Below are 22,896 nucleotides of genomic sequence, written 5' to 3'. Positions count from 1 at the left end.
AAGCTGCTGTGAATCTGTATTGCACTATATAAATACACGTGACGTGACTCACCTTTCACGATCCAATCAATTCCCAGTGGATAAAAATCAAACCCCACCCAACATTTTTCCTCATTTAATTGCAATTTTGAGACTGCATCATATTACAGAAGTAAATGAGATGGCTTATTTCATGCCGTCTTAAGTAAAAAAGAATAATGCTAGTAAAACAGCATGCATGAAACAAACGACCACAACTTCATAAAAAATATGTTCCTTTAATAATACACACTTAAAATATGAACTGCAGGTAGTAGTGTGACTTGTCCTTACGTGAGAGCCACAGGACTGCGGCTAACAGATTCACGACTGCATTCATAGAACTGAAAAAGTTAAATGAGCGGAGGGGGCGGAAAGAGCATTTCTGTACGTATGTATGTGTGTGTGTGTGTAGAAATCCAGTCTCTGTATTCCGATTAGCCACTAACTACAAATTTTAAAAATAAAGACACATTTGGCAATTATCATAATCAGTGTTTCAGAGGGAGCCGGAAAGGAAACATTATCTAGATGTGGCACATAATCCAAAACTTGTTTAATGAGGTTAATGAGCTACTGGGTTCTTCTCCGTTCTCGGATGTGTCCTTTCTGTTAAAAGTGTGCAGACATGCGCAAAATGACATGACGCTTGGGGACAAGTCTGTTTGTGGCTGCTGCGAAGACACTCCTTCCCGAAAGAGTGTGTGAAAGCAAAGGCGAGTTGGGGAACCGGTAGGAGGAAGTAGAGGAGGCTGGGAATGGAGAAGGCGCTCATCAGAGGTGCTGCTGGAGGAAGTACAGTAGCATGATCTCGTAGTGCTCTCCGGACTCAGGACAGCGGATGCTGTGCCTCTCATTGGGGTAGATCTACAGAGAACTCAAATTAATCATTTATGCATTATAGTTATTCATAATGTGTAATCTTGTAAATAATAACTAAACTTAAAATGCATAGTGCAACAATGAATTGATAAGTTGTAATGTATTAACTGTGGTCACAATTATTCATGAGATTGTACAATGCATTATAAGGTGTATCACAAGGGATAATTAATGCATTAAAACTACTTTTATAATGCATTATACATGAACGCTTTAAGGAAAGTGTTACCAAAATTGCAAACGTATATTTCGAACTCTCAGTTTTCAAACCTGTAGCTGATATGGCTTTCCTGCACGGATGAGTTGAGACACCAGGAAGTTGGTGTGGAAAAAGTGCACGTTTTCATCAAGGAACCCATGTAAAATAAGTAGTCGGTTTGGCCTTGGAGAAAAAAAAGGCAAAAAATGATTTAGCGCAGAGAAAATACTACTAAGAATGCTCTAATAATGCATTCTGGGAGAAGTTATCTTTATAGTTTGAATGAACTTAAGAACGAATTATACCTTTATTTTAAAACTTGAGTGGGACTCTTAACCCTATACAGCCTATTCGATCATATTTAATATTTGAAAATGTTTAAGGCCTGTCTGAATCTGAATCTTTTACAGGTTCAATAAACTCCCATTTGAAATAAAATCTAATAATCCAAAGGCAAGGAGAAATCCACTGAATGAAGTAGCATGTCAAGAAGACAGAATCAGGGGGAAGCACACATAGTTAGTCTCTGTCCTGAGCCGCAGTAACTCACTCGTTGGGAAGCTTGTCCACGTGCAGGGCGACGGAGCCCGCCTCATACCCCTGCTGGTTATTTTCAGGCACGTCCATGTAGCGTTCGGTGTAGCCGGTATCGTATGCCATCCACACCGTCACAGGAGCTCCTGCTACGGCCACCTGGAGCACAGAACGGCTAACTTGCTTAACACATGATGAAAATAAATCTACAAGTAAAAAAAAAATAAGTTTGTGGCATATATCCAAAATACAGCTGTCACTTCTATTTCGGTAATTCCAAAAGTATAAAAAACGTTTGATTGACTGTTACTGCCAAGTTCAGCAATTCGATCTCTGGTAAGGTGCATCTGAGACGCCACCTGCTGGTTAAAGCAGGTTTCCTCAACATGCACGGGTGGGGTTAAGGGATAGTCAACAAAAACTGTGGAATTGTTATTTTCGGATGAATTAAGACGACGACACCGGGGCAGCTGTAAATCTCACCTTGAAGATGTTTGGCCTGTGAATGAGGCCCATGAGAGACAGGAATCCACCATAAGACCAACCATGGATGGCCACTCGACTCATGTCTATGAACTTGTACTTCTCTGCTACATACTGAAGTCCCTCCACCTGATCTTCAATCTCCACCTGCCCCTGAAGAGGAAAGAACAGCAATATAAAGAGAAGAGTTTAAAACCTTATTCAGTGATCTTAAACCATGTGAAATACTCAAGGCACTCTGAATGCTTCAGGTGAAAATACCAGTATCAACTGCTGAAAAGACATGAATGTTATCGATTCCTGTGAGGGCAAAGCTAAATTTTCAGTGGCGCATGATTCAGAAATCAGTCTTATATGCTGACGCAATGTTTAGGATTTCATTTATTTGTATTTATTTAAAACAGAACTCTTCTGTCACCTTCTGAATGTGTAAACTGTCACTTTTTGCTACATTTAAAGCATACTACTAAAAAAAGTCTTACTGCCTTCAAACTTTTGGTCATTGCCCGCAAGCAACCTAGTATTTACATAATTTGTAAAAGGTCATCAGATTAAGCCGTAGTCATGTGCCAATGTTGACTTTATAGCACACCTAAGTGACCTTCAATAGGCAGCGATACGAATATGAGCGGGACAGAACTAGAGGCGTCTAATTCAGTCTGACTGAGAGTTACATGTGGGATCAAGTGTCAGTGTGACTACGTAATCATTTTGACACCTTAACATTTCACGGCCGATCATTCGGACAACTTAAATTGCAGCATGATCATATTTGCGTCTATATAAAGCATTTATGCAACTGGCTGACGTTTGAAAAACAGGTGATAATGTGTTAAATGTGAGACTGTTTACAATGTCAGGTTCAGACAGATCTTGGGCCATGTGATGCACACTGCTCCAGTTCCGATCTGTGTGATTTCTACTGAAAATGTGGCACTGAGTTGCTTCTGAAGAGGCATTTAGATGAGTCTTTAATGTTGGACAGAGGTGGAATAAATGCAGAATTACAATTAGGACACTAGGCCAGAGCGGGTGCGTCTTTACGCTTAATTTTGAGCAGATGTGTGCAAAAACCAATCCCAGTCAAACTGTCTATTAAATATTGCTGTTGTTTTGCAGAGATCTGCTGTCAAACGTCTGGTTACATAAAACTAGACTGCAAGTTCTAGTTACCATTTTGTTTTTAAGCGCCCCTTCAAACTTGAGGCCTCTTTGGCATGAGCCTCTTCCGTCGATGACCACCACAGCATAACCCAGAGACGCCAACGTGTTCAGACGCAGATACTTCACACCCTTGTAAGAGTTATTCACTAACTGCACCTAAAAACAAGAAACATCCCAACACGTTAAAAGCACAAACATAGGAAAGATACAAGCCAATGATGCAAAATCATTCCAAAGCTGAAATTCTCTGTGTGATACAAAGAAAATGTATAGTTAATTCATTTCTTCATGTTATATTTCCAAGGGATTCTTTGCCAGAGAAAAATTACTTTAGCCATTTTTTGTGTTTTAATGCCATTTTGTCACCTCTGATTTGGCGTGAACAGGCCTTAACAACAAGTTACTAAGAATTACTTCTGGGCATTTTTCAGAAATCTATAGGGACACTTTTTAACCAAAACCCACCTGTGGGCCGCCGTACACAAACAGGATTGTGGGATGTTTTTTGCCTGGTTTCAGGTTGTGAGGTTTGTACAGCATTCCATAGAGATGGAAACCGGAACTGGCTGGGAAGCTGAATATCTCCGGAGGGACGTAATCAGCCGGGCAACCTGCACAGCACAAGCAAACATGTTATTAGAGCATGTGTTATTGTTCCCATCACCCGGAGCTCACGGCCCTGCTCTCACCTGTAGCCTCCATCATGCTCGCCCAGAACTCCGGCTCTTTGTGCAGGGGGTCACCGTCCGAACCCGTCAGTTTGTAGACGTGAACGCACGGAGGCGTGCTCACGTTACTGTAGTGGCTAATGAACATGTCAAAGTTCTGCAATGAGACGGGAGATAGTCAAGAGCCTGCATACTAATCGTATCTAATCAGTGTTTGGGGTCAAAAATCATTAGCAGTTTTTTTGGATTTGGCATGAACAGGCCTTAACAGTGTCTCATACACACACACACACACACACACACACACACCTGGCTAACAGAGCAGCTGTGAGAGAAACCCGGCTTAGTAAGTCTGACAATTTCTCCAGGAGATTCGTAGCTCACGACATACAGATGGTGCTCAAGTGGAGTATCTTTTGTGCCCTGGAAATACACCAGTTTGGTTTCTTCATTGACCCAGATCTGCAAAAGAAGATGAAGGCAAGGTGTTACCGGCCACATGGGGATTTCTGGGAGACATTTGCATTTTAGTTTTACTGAATAGAACCTTTGAGCCGTGTCTGGCCAAGACTTCCCACTCTCCATTGGTCAAAGCCACCTCCTCCTCTATCTGGCATTTGAAATCATCTGAACAAAAAAGAAAACGTAAAAAAATCGACATTAATTATCACAAGGCTCCATGTTTAAGCAGAGGCCATAGTTGAAAACATGACTCTGTGCAACACTACAAAAATGACACTTTTTAATGTTAATGTGTCAACACAACATAAGCGTGCTCATGCATTTAAAATAAATCATTTCAGGCTTCATAATAGTTTCAATCAATAGCTTGATGGCATTCTGAAGTATTTTAAATTATTGGAAATTAGATTTTAAAAAACTATTATTTAAAGGTTAATGAACTATTGATCAGTTATGATATAAAGTTTTTAATACAGTGTTCTGAATGTGTTTTGGTTCAGTCTGACCTTCCGCTGGACTGTATCCTCTGGACCACTGATGGCAGCCCGGCTGAAAGTGACTGGTTATTCTGTACAAATGGCAGAAGCCCGTTTGTGATTCATTCACCCACAGGAAAGAGATCTTGTCATTAGTTGTTTGAATGAAGGGATAGAAGATATCATGGACCTGTTGGGAATAAGACAAAAAATAAATATTAAAGAGTCAAACATAATGACCGTATGTAGCCCCGCCCCTTTCCACAGTGTGGAAAGTATTTCCACAGTGATATCACACATTTATGAATGAACCGCTCATTTAAAAATCTTACATTTGTTAAGAAATTTGGTTTAAACATTACAGTGCTCATGATAACTTTCATTAACTCTACACTTCACCAGTTAAAGTACTCTTATGCCCTGTTTCCACCGCAGGAACTTTACCCAGGAACTAGGGACTTTGGGCTGGTACTCTGTGTGTTTCCACCGCAGGAACCAGGAACTAAAAGTTCCGGGTAAAAAAATGCCCATCAGAAAGTCCCTGCTGGCGAGGTGGTACTTTTTCAAAGTTCCGGAACTTTCGGGGGCGGGACTTGGGCGCTAAACATCCTGATTGGTTGAGTTCACGCATTTATTCTGATCATTTTCAAAATATTACTGTTATTGTGTCAAGAAATGTGGTTATAAAAGTATTTCAGGAGAGAATGTAATTATTTAAAACTCATCTGTGGTTAATTTATAAAGACAGTGGCTATTTAAAAATGTGTTTCGCAGATTTCAGAGACGGTGAGCTCCACTCGATCAGCGAGAGTCTCACCTCGGCTTGTCCTTCTGATGTGTGCCGCTGGCTATGATGTCTTTAGTGGTTAAACATAAAATATAATTAGTTTTGGGTAAATCTAACAGGTAACTTTATTTAGTTAATCTATTAATATGTTACAATGAAAATAAAGGCAATACTGTTTGATATAATATTTAGTTTCATTGTAATGTAGGCTATATAGGTCTATACATTTCCCTGAACTACATTTCTGCAGTTATTAATATGTTTAAATGAAATCGAAAGGAGGCAGTGGTATTTGATATCATATTTTGTCTTATTGTAAACATACAGTAAGGAAAATAGCAGTGGCCAAGGCGAGCTGACTGATGTAATCAAGTACACTGCTGTCTGCAGAATTACTGGACTTGTGTCGTCCCATCCGGAGGAATTCACTCTCTCGAGTCTAACTCACAATGTCCGAACAACAATACTTTATATAGAGAAATGATCGCAGACCTACATCAACAGACAATTTGCCTAATCTTCACAGAATAGAATAAGGTCAATAAAATATTAATTTCTTTCAATTTGACTAACCTCAAACTTTAAAAGGAGATGTAACAACTTAAAGCTGCAGTAGGTAACTTTTGTAAAAATATATTTTTTACATATTTGTTAAACCTGTCATTATGTCCTGACAGTAGAATATGAGACAGATAATCTGTGAAAAAATCAAGCTCCTCTGGCTCCTCCCAGTGTCCTATTGCCATCGAAAATACATCGCTCCCGGTAAGAAACAACCAATCAGAGCTGCGGTCCGTAACTTTGTTTGTGTTCAAAATGTAGAAAAATGTATATAATAAGCGAGTACACCATGAATCCATTTTCCAAACCGTGTTTTTAGCTTGTCCTGAATCACTAGGGTGCACCTATAATAAGTGTTTATATTCTGACTATTTTAGATTGCTTCGGGGGTACTGCGGCGGAGTAACCCAGTACCTTTGTGATTCTTCATAGACATAAACAGAGAGAAGTAGTTCCGGCTACGATGTTCTTCTGCAAGACGCAAGCAGTTCTGTTTATTAACCGCTAGAGCGTCAATAGTTACCTATACCGCAGCTTTAACATGTCATAAACATGAAATGTTTTCTCTGTTAGCGGCATGGTTTTATATCTTTCATACATGTGTGAAATCTTTTTGCTTTGCTCTGTTATCTTCATACTCACATTGATCCAGATGTCCGTGAGCTCCTCGTAGATGATGAAGGGCTGGACTCCCTCAGGCATGGCTTCCACAAGCTCCTCCCACTGCGGATCCTCCACGCTCGCGGATATGAAGAGCGCAGGCGGTAACAGCACTAACTGCAGCTTCTGCTGACTGCGGTCTAGCAGCACAGCCCAGGCACTGGGAAGAGACAGACATTATTAAAGCTTTATATGTATATATATATATATTAATTCGTTTAGATTTTTATATTCTCCTTTTACAGTTCAAGTTTTAGTAGTTTTGTTGTGTTGTCATTTTTAAATATGATAACAAAGCTTGTATTCATTCTTTCTTCAGTTTTAGTTATTTTAGTACATCAGTTAAAAAGAGAATTATTGCCTTTGCAACTAGTTGAAATAAAATATGATTTAAATAGCATCAAAGCTATTTTCATGGCGATCTCAGAATAAATTACACAAGGTATTATTAACAAAAGTTTTAAAAGACGTTTCAAATCTACACTAGACAAAAATTCTAAAACACATTCAGATGATACATTTTGACATGTCTCAGAGAACGGCTCGTCACCCTATGGAAGAGAGGGGCGGGGTCAGCAGAGCTCGTTAGCATTTAAACAGACATGCACCGAAACGGCTTGTAATTGACGGGGTAAAAAGGGTGTTGTTTTACACTACCACTGACAAAATTTAACTAAAGTATGCTATAGACTTTAAAGAATCATACCAACTTGAGGAAAACGGGCATTCGATGACCCCTTTAAACCTAGCTAAGGCTATAATATTTTACTTTATTTAATCTTTGAGAAGCTTGGCAGCTCCTGATCACTAAACATTTGTGTTGCATAAAAACAGACCTCTTTTTTTTTTCCTGTTGCACAGAATTCCTTTCATATGAAGACAGAAGGATTACACAGGAAAGACCTGAGAGAGAATTTCTTAAAGGCAAGTACTTGTTACTTACAATTTACCATCTTTTGTCCATCCAGCTCGTGCAATGTACTCAACCCCAGGAAAGAGCGTGGTGAAAGGGAGAACAAGCTCTTTGTTTTGTGCACTAATCATCTACAAAAAGATAAGAGATCTTTATAAAGCCTTTCAACTCGGCATAAAAGAAAGAAAACATCAGCCCGGGCAGAGGCACCAACCTTGCCGTGTTGGTCGGTCCGAATCTCTGCTAATTTCAGGCTAATTTGAGGGTTCTTACTTCCTACAAGCATCGAGAAGGGATTATTAGCATAACAGATAGCACAACTTCACTGACAAAATATTGCTAACATACAAAATGATGCAAAGAATGAGCTGTAATCTTAAGAATACACTTATGAATTGTGTTTCCACATGTATTTATGCCATCATTTCTGGCTTCAGTTACACTTCATGATTCTGGTAATGACTGAGGAAGATGAGGGGAGATAGACATCATGGGTAAGTCAGTTAAACTGATTCAACCAAATAACTTATTAGCCATTCATGAGACATCAAATAAATATATGTTTTGAACAACATGAGGGTGAGGAAATGATGACAGAACTTATTAGCAATGTATTTCCTGTATTCTGGCTCAAAATCAATGCTTTACCGTCAAGTGTATTTCTATGTGACAAAAATGCATTACTAAGTCTGTTGCATTTGACTTGAATTCAGTAATATCCATCATTATTTGTTTGACCTGTTTGATTTATTAATTCACTCCAGTCGAAGGCCCTATAACCTAGTAAAACATCCACGGGGGAACTCCTGAATTTATCTAGGGTCAAATTTGAACCCCATTCCAGCCCTGGTTTCCACTGTATGCTGTCTTTTGCAGTCTCATCACATCCGGTTCAGATGGCAAGCTCATGATTGCGCTAAAACACTCTAGTGTGGGTGATTCATTTGCATATGTTTTTGACTACCGGTGCGTGGATATCTGTACACATCTGCCTTCCGCTCCTCTAAAGCTGGCGAGGGCACATGAATAATCTCTACTTCTGACTCGTCAACCTCTTCATACAGAAGCTGGAGCGTCCTGCCTCCATCTGCGTCTGCAAGCAAACAAGAACAGGCGGCTGACGCATTTTGTGCATAAAAGGGCAAATGTACAAAAAAGTCCCAGTGGGGGCCTTCAAGTCAAAAAGACTGACAATTGGTGCTTTAGGTGTCCCACAAACCTTCAGGAGCAGCTGGAGACCACCAGTATCCTGTGAAGCGATCAAACTCCTCCTGGATCACAAAGGTCGCCACACCAGCAGACTTCGGGTCTTCCTTGACGTTATTCAATCCTGTCCAAGGGTAGTAGAAATATTAGATTTCAGAAAAGTCTAATTCACTGGGTTTTCTATCTTCCTCGATGCTTAAAAAAGGGGGGTGGGGGGGGTGAACATTAAAAAAAAAAAAAAAAAAAGAAGGGTTTTCAATGAGCAAAACCCACCTCCATGAGAATAAATATTAACCAAAGCACAATAAGTTTTATTTGGAACCATTCTTGAGTAGTTATAGTGATAATATAGCAAACCATTTATAGGGCCCTATGAAATCAGTTTTAATTTTTTCCAAATTCCGTTTTTACCCGTTAAAATTTTTCTGGATTGCATTTATTTTTTATTTTTCTCAACTCCTTTTTCGTGGCTAAATTAAATTGTATTAATCAAAAAGCATGTTTAATAAGTTAAAAACAACAATTTATTAAAAGTTTAACAAAAATTACATGTTTAGGGCCCTATGAAATGTTTTCTTTTTTCTTCATCATATGTTTTATTGTTACCTAATTGTGTGTTTTAGCATGTCTAATTATTTAAATGCATAAAAATAAAACTTATTTATTCTTAAAACAGCCTTATGAAATGTATTTTCCCCTCAGAAATTTTGTTGTGTATTTACATTTTTCTGGTTATCAAATGAAGGCATAAAAAATTCATTAAATTTTTCTTTTAATTATTGAAAATTAAGCAAACTTTATTTTTTGTTAAACAAAGGGGATTTACTATTAAAAAAAACATGGAAGAAATGTGTGATTATTCCTTAAAAATAGTTTGTTTCATTTTAGTAGTAGTAGTAGTAGACTGTGTACATTCAGCTGAACATTTCTGGCAAATACTTTAAATTCAACTTTTATTTTGACGAGTTACCGTGAATACTTTTACAGTTCTTTGTATGTGATGTGATGCTAGTTTTACTCAAATCAAACGGTCAGATGCTTATGACATGACTCAGTGCAGTTCTGGAGATGTTGTTCATGTGTTCATGTCCTTATTTAGTGAGATGACAGACACTGAAATCACTGCGAGCGTCACGCACGCTTCAGTGTGCGTAATAAACGAAGTCACGCTTCTGCGCCATTCATTAACACAAACACACATAACATATTTAAATAGACTTTTTCGTCTGGTCAGAGGAGAACTGGCCCCCCAACTGAGCCTGGTTTCTCCCAAGGTTTTTTTCTCCATTCTGTCACCGATGGAGTTTCGGTTCCTTGCTGCTTAGTTGGGGTCACTTCATCTACAGTAGTGCTGGACGATTATGGCCTAAAATCAAAACCTTGATTAATTGAACATTTTACCTCGATTACAATTAATGAACGATTATTTTGTTTCGGTTTAGTTTTTTTCCCCCTCATAGTTCACTGACAAAGTTTGTACTGTAAATATGATTGACTATCAAAAGTAATTTTATCTATGTTCGTAAGGGTTGGGTATCGTTTGAATTTTATCGATTCCGATTCTTATCGATTCCTAGTTTCGATTCCATTAAGATAAAAAAATCCAATATGAATAAAGATTAAGTCAAACATTTAGATGTCAAACATTTTTACAAAGCATTCTGTTGCAGCTGAATAACATGAGCATAAATCAGCAGCCAACAAAACACTGCAAGAGTTTTCTTTTTATAAATAAAATAAAGATTAATCAAGTAAAGTTATTAAATATATTCAGTCAAGATCAGTGAATGATTTTCTTTTGTTCTTTGATTAACACTAATGACAGGCAGCGCGTTTATTAGGCTGTTGTTTCTTTAAAGGGATACTCCACCGTGTTTTCATATTAAACTATGTTTTTCCCCTAAGACGAGTTGATACATACCTCTCTCGTCTCAGTGCGTGCACTCAATCGCTGGCAGAATACCATGGCAAGTGCTTGTAAGAAAAACGTTGAGAATTACATGTTTTTTTTTTTGCCTGTTCACTCACCATCAGCTGAGAAACATTGCTTTTAACTCAACTTAGTTTCCATCTCTAATACTATACACAAATGCACAACAGTACTAGTATACGCCATTTAAAAAAAAGAGTAAAAATAACTGGCTTAACTTATTTCTAAGACCAGTGTAAATATGAAATATTTGTTTAGATGTAGTTTCAGTTGGTTTAGAATCATTTTTAGTGCAGCCTACTGATGAATCATGATTTCTGTATGAACACTATCAGTTACTCTTTAGAGACTAAAGGTCTTTGCACATTGAAAAATAAATACGACCTCACATTGTGTCAATCATGTTTACACACTGCCTCCGAAACTTTCGCATCTGTAGTATGCATTTTGATAGGAAAGGATGGTGAATACGAAAAAACGCATGTGAAAATTTCAAACTCTGTGTGCAAAAACCTTAATATCTTCACTAGAGGGAGCGGGGGCCGGTGAGAGGATTTTTCACGAGTGAAGATATTACTGCGCCAAGACGAAGTGCTTACAAGCACTTGCCATGGTATTCCGCCATACAATATAGTTATCCATTTTACACGCTTAGAAAAGCGCAACGTTTTGTTTTGTGTTATCGTCCTAGGTCGAGTTACACTACGCGAGTAACTGTATTTAAATAGGTAAAACGTGGAGGTGTTTGGTAGCTTCTCTGCTTGGCCCGTATTGAATGAATGGGCTAAGCTAAGTGCTTTCAAAGTGTCACCACGCGCCAAAGCGATTGAGTGCATGCACTGAGACGAGAGAGGTATCTGTCAACTCGTCTTAGGTAAGGGAAAAACATAGTTTAATATGAAAACACGGTGGAGTATCCCTTTAAGCGAAAATACTGTACATGTGTGTTTTCTTTCTCATCTGTTTATGTTCACGTTAGAAAAAAACGGCTGCGTTTATGATGATATACTGATTTAGTTTTCTGTATCGTAGTTTCGACTCGGAACAACCTTTTCTACAGTTAAAATACACAGAACAGTCCGAGAACGGACACAAAGCAGGACCCGCAGCACGAGCGCCGCTGCTCTCTGTGCAAGCGCTTTTGCTTCATGTGCGCTGCACACAAACATGCTATAATAAGTTTTGAGATTCTAAGCTACTTTACAGCTAGTTTCTGTGTTCCTCTGTGTGCGCGATCTTCACATCTACTGTTTAAATGAGTGTTCATGCCACAATGCAGCTGAGTGAACATGGCAGCTCGATATAAGAATACACATCTGTTCATCTAATCGCTTGAATGTCTAAACCATAAAACAAATATAACTGACAAAGTTTAGTGAAGACGCAAGGCTCACACGCCATCAGTATGTGTTGATCCGGCGTTCACCTCAGCGTTTCACTTTTATGCCACTGACTGGAGAGCAGAGTCATGTGGCTACACACGCACTAGTATGCTTTTAAGTGGGAAGTATTAACAGGATTAAAAGAAACTAAATAACCGATATGGGAAAATTACGTCGGTTAGAGGTTATGAATTTCGGTTTTGATTATTTTTCGATTAATCGTCCAGCCCTAATCTACAGCGATATCATTGACTTGATTGCAAATAAAGGCACAGACACCATTTAAACTGAACAGAGATGACATCACTGAATTCAACGATGAACTGCCTTTAACTATCATTTTGCATTATTGACACACTGTTTTCCTCATGAAAGTTGTTCAGTTGCTTTGACGCAATGTATTTTGTTTAAATCGCTATATAAATAAAGGTGACTTGAAATGACTATTTGATATTTAGATATAAGTCCATATCATGATTTGATGTAAGTGCGATGCCATCCGCCTTTTCTGCATCGCGGAAATCATAGACTCTTACATTTATAAGAATCTGACTCTGACATACAGCCATTAATCAGAAAGGCATGAATAATGTTCAGAAACGCAGTCATATTTCCAGTTATCTTCAGCTAATTGTCTTTGTGTTTCACCTGCTGCACTCTGCCGATTTCAGACTAGATTCAACCCTCAGTTCCAAAGACATTAAAGGGATATTTGCCAAAAATGAAAGTTTGCTGTTAACTGACTCACCCTCAGGCCATCAAAGATGCAGGGGACATTTCTCTTTAGTAGAGCAGTAAAGAAGATTTTTAGCTGAATCCGTGGTCCTTGGTTGTAATGGTGTAAATCATGTCCAGTTTCTTGCACAGTCTGATTGTTTTGCTTCATAATACCTCAATATATCATCAGGAGTAATGGGTATTCATTTCGCTGCAGACTCATTTTATGAATCAAGGAACACAGTTTCAGCTAAAAATCCTTTACAGTCGTACTGAAGAAAATTTTTGGGTGAACTAACCTTTTAAGCTGAAAATAACCCAGAATAGTCAACACTATAACTGCTTCTGTACACTAACAGATCAACAAACCTTTATGACAGAAGGTAAGTCTTCGCTCCTCTCCAGTTTCGATATTCGTCACCCACAGGTCGTTATTATTTATGAAGGCAATGAAGCTGGGATCACCAGGCGAAATCTTGGGGTCCATGCGAATCCCTGAGCACTGAGTCTTAATTTCCACTGGCTTCATTGGGGCAGCCTGCTAAACATCACATGACTTTCAGGCATGGGGACACACAGCTCTCCCAGAAATATCAAACTATAATATCAAAAATCAGCTAGACTCACAACGAAGCCGTTATGGCCACCATCACGGCAATAGAAAAGGCTGTTGCTCGCTTGGAAGAGGAAAAGGCCGCTTTGTGCGTGATAGTCGTAGGACGTGATGCCGAAGACCCCCAGACGCTTCCTCTCACGGAGAAGCTCCTCCTCACGAGAATATACACCATGATGTGGAGTCGCCTAAAGAATGAACACAAATTAGTATAATTGATGTTATTAATATATTATAATCCCTCGTATATGTGTTTTGCTGCTGTTAATGCGACCGAACAAAAGATGAAAAAATACCTGAAAGTGATCTAACATCTGTTTCCATGATAACACCAGAAGGGCTTCTTTCCGTATTTTCTTTGGGATTTCAGAGTACAATAATGAGTTTTCTCTGCTCCCATAGGGCATTCCTATTCGAGCATCGGGAAAACGACAGAAATTAGAGAAACCCACAAATGATTAAAAACTTGGTACAATTTGAAAAGAAACACAGAAAATCCTGGCTCAGACAAGTCACTTGATATTATAATAAAAGAGGAAAAAAAGTCTTATAGAAAATGTTTGAATTATTGAAAGTTGTTCACCATAATCTTATTATTGTAAGATACACTACCAATTAACATTTTGGGATAAGTAAGTTTCTTAAAAAAAAAATGAATGTATCAAAATATCTAAATTGATAAGAAATGTGTGATTTCTAAAGGATCATGTAACACACAAGCTTTGCCACTGCAGAAATAAATTAGATCTTTAAAATATATTACAACTGAAAACGGTTGTTTTAATTTGTAATAAATCCGATTCAGAAAATTCCTTTTTGACTGCATTTTTAATCAAATAATGCAGCTTTGGCGAATATAACTCTTAAATACATTTTAAAAAATCGTACAGACACTGTATATGGTCATACGGTATGACCAGAAAGTCATGTGGTCCAACCAACATGCAGAAACATGAGGGGGACAAAACAAAACAGGAAATGATACCATAAATATTCCCTCCGCACATCCTCACGTCTAAGTCAATACATCAGATAATTTGTCTTTGTCAAGCCCTGGTTGGTTCAGGTTGTAAAATGTCATGTGGTTCTAAATAACTAAAAACTTGCCATGGATTTCAAAGACAGTTTTCATTTTCTTTACCAAGGGCACTTTATATGTCATATAACATTCAAGCATTATAGACATTCAAGCTCATGGTTGACTGTATTCACATTGAGGGGAAAATGTTACCAAGGTAGTAGAGCCGGTGCGAGTGAGGGCCGGATTCATCATGCTTCTGAACAAACTGGAAGTCATGGGGCGCCTTGTTAATGATCATTCCCGAGTACTTCCGGCTGCCGTGAATGATGTCACGCAAGCCATCCCATGAGTGCTTCTCCACAAAAAACTGGGAAGGGACGTCATCCATTTCCACAACCTCCGTGCTTTCTGAGATGTCATCTACTGCGGTCATTCTGACAGCTGCAAAACTGAACACAGGAGCGATTCATCACCAGCCGAACATTCAAGAGCCGTTTGATTGAAAACATATGGAATGATGTCAGGAAAACATTCCTTTACCTTTTCCAACTACCTTCAGTTTCGTCTTCAAGTTTCACCCTTTTTCCTCTATACATTAACCAGCACACAACCCTCAACAAGATCTGGCAACCTGCAGGAAACATGCCAAAACATGGATTTATCCCGTGAATTACTCGACTGTTACAACAGTGTAATGTCTTTAAATGATATTCGTTGTGGTGTTTCTCAGATAAAAACTAACTAACAGAGGAAAAAACTAAAACTGATAAGCTATTTTTTGGGGGGTTAACCGCATGTCATAGTTTTAATTAAAACTCACAGCCTTAACATAAGCAATTATGCAGTTGATTTCACAGGTTATGTAGGTTGATATTATCTACTGAATAAAAAAAAGTTTAAATTAAATTAAGTAATTAAAAAATAAAAACAAATCAAAATAAAACACTTCAACACAAAAATAAAATAAAAAGGTCAGAGTCGTCAGACTATTACTTGATATCATAGAACTGCAAACATGCAAATGTGTTGTTGAACTATTGACTTAATTATTAACTTAAAATTTTAGGGAACACTTCAGTTAAATACAATAAAAGAGATTTTGATGACAAAAGATTTTGAATTAAATGTAAATAAGAACTTACAACATGTCAAATTGTATGTATTTGACAAAACCCTGACTGATACATCAAATAATTAAAATGTGTTTTATTAGATTAGATATCCAATGTTACACTAAGAGAACACTCTTTAAAAGTTAAATGCTATCTGCAATACTCTCTCATGAAAATAAAAAAACTTATCTTTCAACAAACTTCTTAGTTCGAAATAGTGTATGGAGCATTTATTGTTGAATTATTTTAACACTAAAGTTGGCCGTTGTTTTTCTGTTGAACAAGTTTAGTTGTACCAGAACTGACATTGGTTGTATAGATAAAAACCAAATCAAAATTAAAACGCCTATAAGATAACTAATGAAACATTAGATATTTTTTCTGTTTAGTACCTGTATCTCATGTGACCATTAACTAACATTAGAAAACCATGATCACGCAAATGTGCTGTTGAAATATTGAACCTAAAATTTCAGGAGGTACTTCAAGGAAATATTTTATGTTCAAGGGTTTCAGGGTTTCTTGTTAAAAAATGTTAAATAAAATACTTATCCCAGTTGCATAGTTTAAATTGTGAATTGCATGCAGTAAAAAGTTAACAGAATGCACTTACTGTACTTAATTTGCACTGCTTCAGTTACATATAGGCCTACATGTATTCATTTAATAGAAAGCAGTACAGGGGCGATTCTAGGATTTTTTCAACTGGGGGGCACAAGAGGAGCCAAGATTAATACAGAGGGGCCAATCTTGTGTTGTTTGAACTGTATATCCAAATCATTTTAAGAGTTCAGTAACCTTTAAAATCAGTAATAAACAGTGATACCCTATTATATTTTAATAGCAGTTATTCACTGATCTAAATCAAAACAATCAAATACAATGTGTATTAACATTTCACTTTACAAAAGTGAAAGAAAAACTGTAATAAATAAAAGAATCCAATGTATGAATAGTGTTCAACTCACAAATAATAATAATATAATTTATTTATAATAGCCTTATATAATATTTATATAATAGCCTTATTTATATAAATGCAGAATAACATTAATAATTCATAGAAATAAATACACAATTAATTAATTAATATAACTAACATAAATTTAATATAATTTCATTATATGTTTTTGTTTATTATCCACATCCCATTCAATTTGCATAGCAGGAGTTGCAGTAAATTTGCATTGATGAATAAACAAAAACTACTTATGTCAAGGCTAATTAATCTTGAGCATATTGATTTAAAAATATCATATATCCATATTTTGTTAGAAAGCTACTTGTTCAAAAAGGTAGCTTTAATTTAACATGTAAAATATGTGGATCCTATAAAACAGTTTAAAATAGCTTAATTAGTCCAGTGTTATTTTAGTATTAGTTATTTATTTTGCTATTTAATCATGCATTAAATAATTATGCATAATTTTGTTGAGAATGTTTCTGGGTGTCATCAAATGACGTTTTGTCAATAACTTCTGTGAAGGGAGGGAGAGAGAGCTTTCCAGGGTGCAGACAGCAATCGCGGAGCACCATGGTGATTTAGAACGCCAACTGAATTTATTAGGAATCTACAGACGCAAATAGACTAAAGGTGTAGAAAAATAAAGACCTATATGTGTATTTTGGACTGAAAAGTCCTGAAAGAAGACATGTTACTGAAGACAAACAGACACTTCTTGCACTGCAACAACTCGCTAATCGAAAAACATAAGCTATTTAAAATAGGTGCTTTTTTCGTTCGAAAACAGCAGCTCGCTATTCTTGGTCCTCGTTGAGAAGCATCGCGACGCAATCATGAGTTATTTACTAAACTGAAAGATTATAATTTAAATTTGTGAGTGACAGACAAGTAGAAGGGTGGGGGCACACTGGGGGGCCAATCAGTTTTCAGGAGGGGCCAGTGCCCCCATGGCCCCTCCCCTGGCTACGCCACTGAAGCAGTAAGTGATCTCTTGGTCTAGATTTTTTTAACTGCTTAAACTAGCTGTTTAATCTAATTTTTTTTTTTTAAATGGGCAAAAGAAAATTATGTTTTTTTTATTATTTAAATGCAAATACAAACATATCGAGATATATATCGAATATCGAAAAAATTGACAATATCAATATATCATTTTTTTTTAATATATCGCCCAGCCCTATATCACAGTTTAATTCACTTTGGGAATCCTGCTCCTTACACGTAATTTGATTTGGCCATCAAATGTGACCCTGGACCACAAAACCAGTCTTAACAGCATAGGTATATTTGTAGCCATAGCCAACAATACATTGTATGGGTCAAAATTATCGATTATTAATTTATGCCAAAAATCATAAGGATATTAAATAAAGATCATGTTCCATAAAGATATTTTGTAAAGTTTCTACCATAAATTATGTTAATATGCATTGCTAAGGTCTTATTATCCTAACAATAAAAACATCAATGGAAAGCTTATTTACTTAGCTTTCAGATGATGTGTAAATCTCAATTTCACAAAACTGACCCTTATGGTGACTGGTTTTGTGGTCCATGGGCACAAATGTTTTCTAATTCGATAGGAACAGGTGCTCTGAATGTTTCTTTGATTGCCATACATATTGCCAACCCTCTACGGACACCTTGGCAATTTAATTGCCATTGGCTAGTAATTTTTTTAGTTTACCTGCCAGACTGAAAAAAATAAATAAATAAATAAAAATAATATATATATATATATATATATATATATATATATATATATATATATATATATATATATATATATATATATATATATATATATATATATATATAGTGTGCATGTTTGTAATATGGCCGTTTTTTTTTATATCTGAAAGTGCACTCTTAACATCAGCCAGTCAAGCATTATAATATGATATTAGGATAATCAAGTATTATTTAATGATAGAACTTTAGCAATTAGAATTAAAACTTGGTAACCATGTTTGAATAGACATTTAAACAATTTTGGACTGGTGGTGGTGCTTTTTTGTTCATTCACTGTTTCTGTTTCTAAATCTGCCACTCTTCCAGTTTCAAAGGGTGTTCCTCAAGGTTCAGTTCTTGGTTCACTTCTGTTTATCATTTATATATATATATATCCACTTGGTGAATGAAATATTAATGGGTGGCTCAGCTCTAACTCTAGCTGATGCTGATATCTTAATTCATGAATTAATCTTTCAAGCTCTATCATTGCAGTGTTGCATTGCTTCAGTCCAAAGGAATTAAAATAAAAAGCACCCATCCATAAAAAAAAAGTGTCTCACACATGGCTCCACGGGATGAACAAAGGCCTCCTAATATCCATATTCAAAATAATCACTTTAATCTAGCTTTTGCTAACAGTTGCTCACAGAAGCAATGTTGGGGTCCCCGCAACATTGAGTGCCGGTGAGTCTCGCGAAAACTGTGTTTCCTCATGTCACTTCTGAGCAGCACATGCACAAAGCTGACCTCATACGTCAATACCCCAGAACTGCTTCCATTTAAAACAATGAGCGCAAGCTAGGTTCAAGTGTTTATTGTGTTTTGAATATGGATGTTTTTCTTACAAAATCACATCAATTTGCTACAGGAGGCCTTTGTTCATCCCCCGGAGCCATGCGAGACACACTTTTTTGTTTATGGATAGGCGCTTTTTATTTAACTCCTTTTGACTGAAGCAATGCAACACCCGCTGACTGTAACGATAAAGCTTGAAAGATCAAGACAATTTTTAATACAACTCTGACTGAATTCATCTGAAAGTCATATACACCTAGAATGCCTCGGTAGGGAGTAAAAAAACAGCCTAATTTTAATTTTTGGGATGAACTAACCCTTTCATGCTCCTAAACTATAGAATTCACTACCCCTTACACTTTGTGATGTATCATCTTTGTCTACATTCAAAACTCAGCTAAAAACATATCTTTTTAATATGTTTCTTGGATAATGTGGCTATATGTGGCCTTATGTGTTTGTATTGTGTATGTGGGTGAGCAATTGTTTTGTTAAGCACTATGTAAAGTGACCTTGAGCTATGGAAAGGCGCTATATAAATAAAAAAAAAAAAACGGACAATAATATTGATAAGATATTTGTGCGTTCGCTCGAACTGATTCGCTGAAATCAAAACAAAGGTGAGCGGCAGCTAATGAGATTGTCGTTTGCGCATTAGTTCCGCCCACTACTGGAAAACCTGGCAGTCCAAAGGAACTCTGTTATTTTGACAGGAAAATACGCCAAAAAAAAAAAAAATAAATAAATTCCAAGGAAGAGGAATAAAAAGACAGGTAAATACATCAAAGAACATCGTTTACATTTACATGCAAGACTATCTTACTCTCTCATCAAATCGACAGCGAGTTCACGGCAGGTGCGTTTGACGTGTGACAGGTGAAAAACAGCACAGATCGCTCGATTCAGAGTGAAACTCGGTGTGTGCTTGGCAAGTGAAAATATATATCTGTGGTAATCTTATACTTAACCTCCAACTCACATGATTGAGTAAAAGCTTAGAATGTATTAATCATTGGCTAATATCAGACGTTATTTAATCGCAGATGCGAGTGATTTACTTGCAATGTTGACGGTTAATTTCACGCCCTTATGACGACACTCACTCGTACATTCTCGTTATTAGCTTCATTCGCGCAGATAAACAGCCTTCACTACCGGCTAATACAGATGTACTGAGGAATGGAGTGTTTTAAACCGATCTTTAGGTGCTTTGTGTGTGTTATCATCTTACGGTTTGAATGACTGGAGACCGAGTCAGCTGATGAAGGAGTGTCATGTTAACCGGTTAATTGTGTTTTGTCAGTGCTAACGGTTAGCCGAGCTGCTACTGAACCTGGATGACGGGAAGCAAAGTCAATGACAACATCGCACTCATTAGTTATAACTCTATTATTACTTAAGAATCGTGCCTTCTACATAACAGCTCTCGTGTAGGTTCAGCAGTTAATAGCACCAGTAATATTATTAATAATAATTAATATCAGTTGATATCATCATGCTAGCACATTATCTTTATGAGTTTTCCAGCTCATTCAGATGAGCTTTATATTGTTAAAAACTGCACAAATCGTCGCATTATTAGAGACGGGGATGAGTAACGTTATGTGCGGGTGACTGTCAGATATCTTCAGCTGATTTCGTGTCTCTGCTCGGCCTCTGTTGACGGGCCGTTCACAGCAGACCGCATTGTTATGAACATTATCATTTCAATTCATGATCGCTGTCCGGTACTTACAGGTAGACCCTCAAAGAAAACTCTCATCTGTGACCTTTCGATTTCCTAAACGTATTTGCAGGTAAAAACACAGTCCATAAGCACGAGAACGGCACAAAGCGACAGTCATGAGTGCTGAGGAAAACCAACCGAACATCATCGGCTACACCGGAAGCGCTGACGAACTCCTGCTTCCGCTTTCCGTCTAGCCGCGTTCACTCCAAATATAAAAACAAGTTATAAAATATAAGAATTTAATTTGTTTTAAACATACATGTAGGGTAAATCAAATTATATTAAATTACAGCTTTGATTATGTTATTCAACTTAAATGTATAGAATATTTATATACAACAACAACAACATATATTTAAAAGTCCTATAAAATAGCGTTTCTCGCCAAATTTCTCACAGAATCCCTTGTTTGTTGTAATGTTTAAATAAAGTTTACATTAAAATAATATAGATAAAAAGAGTAATATGTGTGTGTTGTGTTTTTTAAATTAAATTAATTCAGCTCCATTTTCAGTTACCAACCTTTATTACGTTTAAAAATAATTAATAACGTCTTCTTGAAACTAATAATTCAAAGAATTAAAACAAACCTTTTAAATCTAAATAAAATGATCAAACTTTAAATCTAACTTCTAAATCTAACTTTAAAACTAAAAGAATAATTGTAGTAATTTGCAAAATATTTTAATGTGACTCTATGATAAAATAATAATAATAATTAAAATAATTCATTAATGTAACTGGTGGTAGTTGAAGACAGACCCTCCACATTATTGTAAAGCGCTTTGGGTGTACAACAATACACAATAAAGTGCTATATAAATGCATCCTTCCTTCATTCATTCAGTCATTCATGTAACTTGAAATTATTCTTATAGAAAAGGGTAAATTGTGTTGTACTTCTGGTGTATAATCACAGCATAACAGAAGATGTTGTATAGTGAAAACCTTTATCAAGCATAAAGCAGGCCTCTGTGAAAAAAAAAAAAAAAACTAAACAAAACTGCCATGCAAGTCATGCAGATAAGGACCAAAGAGCTTTCCAATAGTTGGCATTAACATGAAACTGATACATACATTTGGTACAGTACAATATCTAAGAGCTGTAATGGCCTTATGTGGGCACTGTTGTCATAATAACGCACTCTCTCAGCTCTCTCTCCACTTGAACAAACAGATTTGTGGGAGAAGCCACAGAGAGGCCTTCGTTCACTTGAAAGAGCTGCAGGATTCAATAGCTAAGAACGTGTAAAGGTGACCCACTCGACCTAACGAAGAGCTGTAAACAACAGAGGCTGGCACAAAGATGCCATTACTCAAAAACAACCATGAGAATTTGCCAAGCAAACAGTGATTTAGTTCAGCGTGGGAAAGGGTTTTGTGGTCGGATGAGACCAAGATAGAGCGTTTACTTCAGATTGAAAGCCTTATGTGTGCTGTGAATCTTGCAGCCCGGTGGCCGCAGGTCAATAACACTGTGAAGTACTGCAGTGCTAACATCATGCTGTTCTTCTTTAGGGACGGGACTTTTTTCTTACAAATGAAAGATGGATGATGCAAAATGTAGTGAGATACTGCAAGAGAGCCTGTTTGATTCTGCTACAGAAATGAAGCTTGGAAAGAAGTTGATCTAAAAATACTGAATAAACACTGTAGTGGCTCAAAAACAAAACAAGTGAACTTCAAGGTGAAAAGAAAGGATCAGGTGAAAATCTGATTTGATAAAGAATCTGTGGCATGTTTTGAAGTGTGCTCTCCCTTACCTAGAAAACCTGGAGCAGAACAGACATACATAGTATACTTAGACCAAAACATTGGTTAAAAAAATAAATAAAATTGCATTGAATTGTACAATTATTAATACACAAACAAATTATACTGAAACC

The 22,896-nt window shown here is 36.9% G+C and overlaps 1 protein-coding gene across 3 annotated transcripts; it reads right to left on the bottom strand.

Moving 5' to 3' along the window:
* Positions 1 to 237: 237 nt before the first annotated feature.
* On the bottom strand, positions 238 to 21,183 carry LOC113107836 (dipeptidyl peptidase 9-like). Of its 3 annotated transcripts, none has more exons than XM_026270609.1 (21): positions 21,017 to 21,183; positions 15,217 to 15,307; positions 14,887 to 15,125; positions 13,952 to 14,064; positions 13,670 to 13,843; positions 13,412 to 13,580; positions 9,027 to 9,137; positions 8,772 to 8,900; positions 8,022 to 8,083; positions 7,838 to 7,938; positions 6,877 to 7,054; positions 4,917 to 5,076; positions 4,496 to 4,575; positions 4,258 to 4,410; positions 3,970 to 4,105; positions 3,746 to 3,891; positions 3,290 to 3,436; positions 2,117 to 2,269; positions 1,650 to 1,792; positions 1,171 to 1,282; positions 238 to 885 (listed from the first exon to the last, which is right to left on the bottom strand). In XM_026270609.1, the coding sequence occupies exons 2-21, from the start codon at positions 15,270 to 15,272 to the stop codon at positions 793 to 795; spliced, it is 2,655 nt and encodes an 884-aa protein (XP_026126394.1). In that variant the 5' UTR covers positions 15,273 to 15,307; positions 21,017 to 21,183; the 3' UTR covers positions 238 to 792. The 3 variants fall into 3 exon arrangements, with proteins under 3 accessions (XP_026126394.1, XP_026126395.1, XP_026126393.1); XM_026270610.1 differs by having other exon boundaries at positions 13,412 to 13,583; positions 15,230 to 15,307; XM_026270608.1 differs by having other exon boundaries at positions 13,412 to 13,583; positions 21,017 to 21,182.
* Between the last annotated feature and the right edge of the window lie 1,713 nt (positions 21,184 to 22,896).

This window comes from Carassius auratus, chromosome 8, assembly GCF_003368295.1.
Source record: "Carassius auratus strain Wakin chromosome 8, ASM336829v1, whole genome shotgun sequence".
In the NCBI taxonomy this organism is placed as follows: domain Eukaryota; kingdom Metazoa; phylum Chordata; class Actinopteri; order Cypriniformes; family Cyprinidae; genus Carassius; species Carassius auratus.
This window is presented reverse-complemented; position numbering and strand designations above follow the sequence as displayed.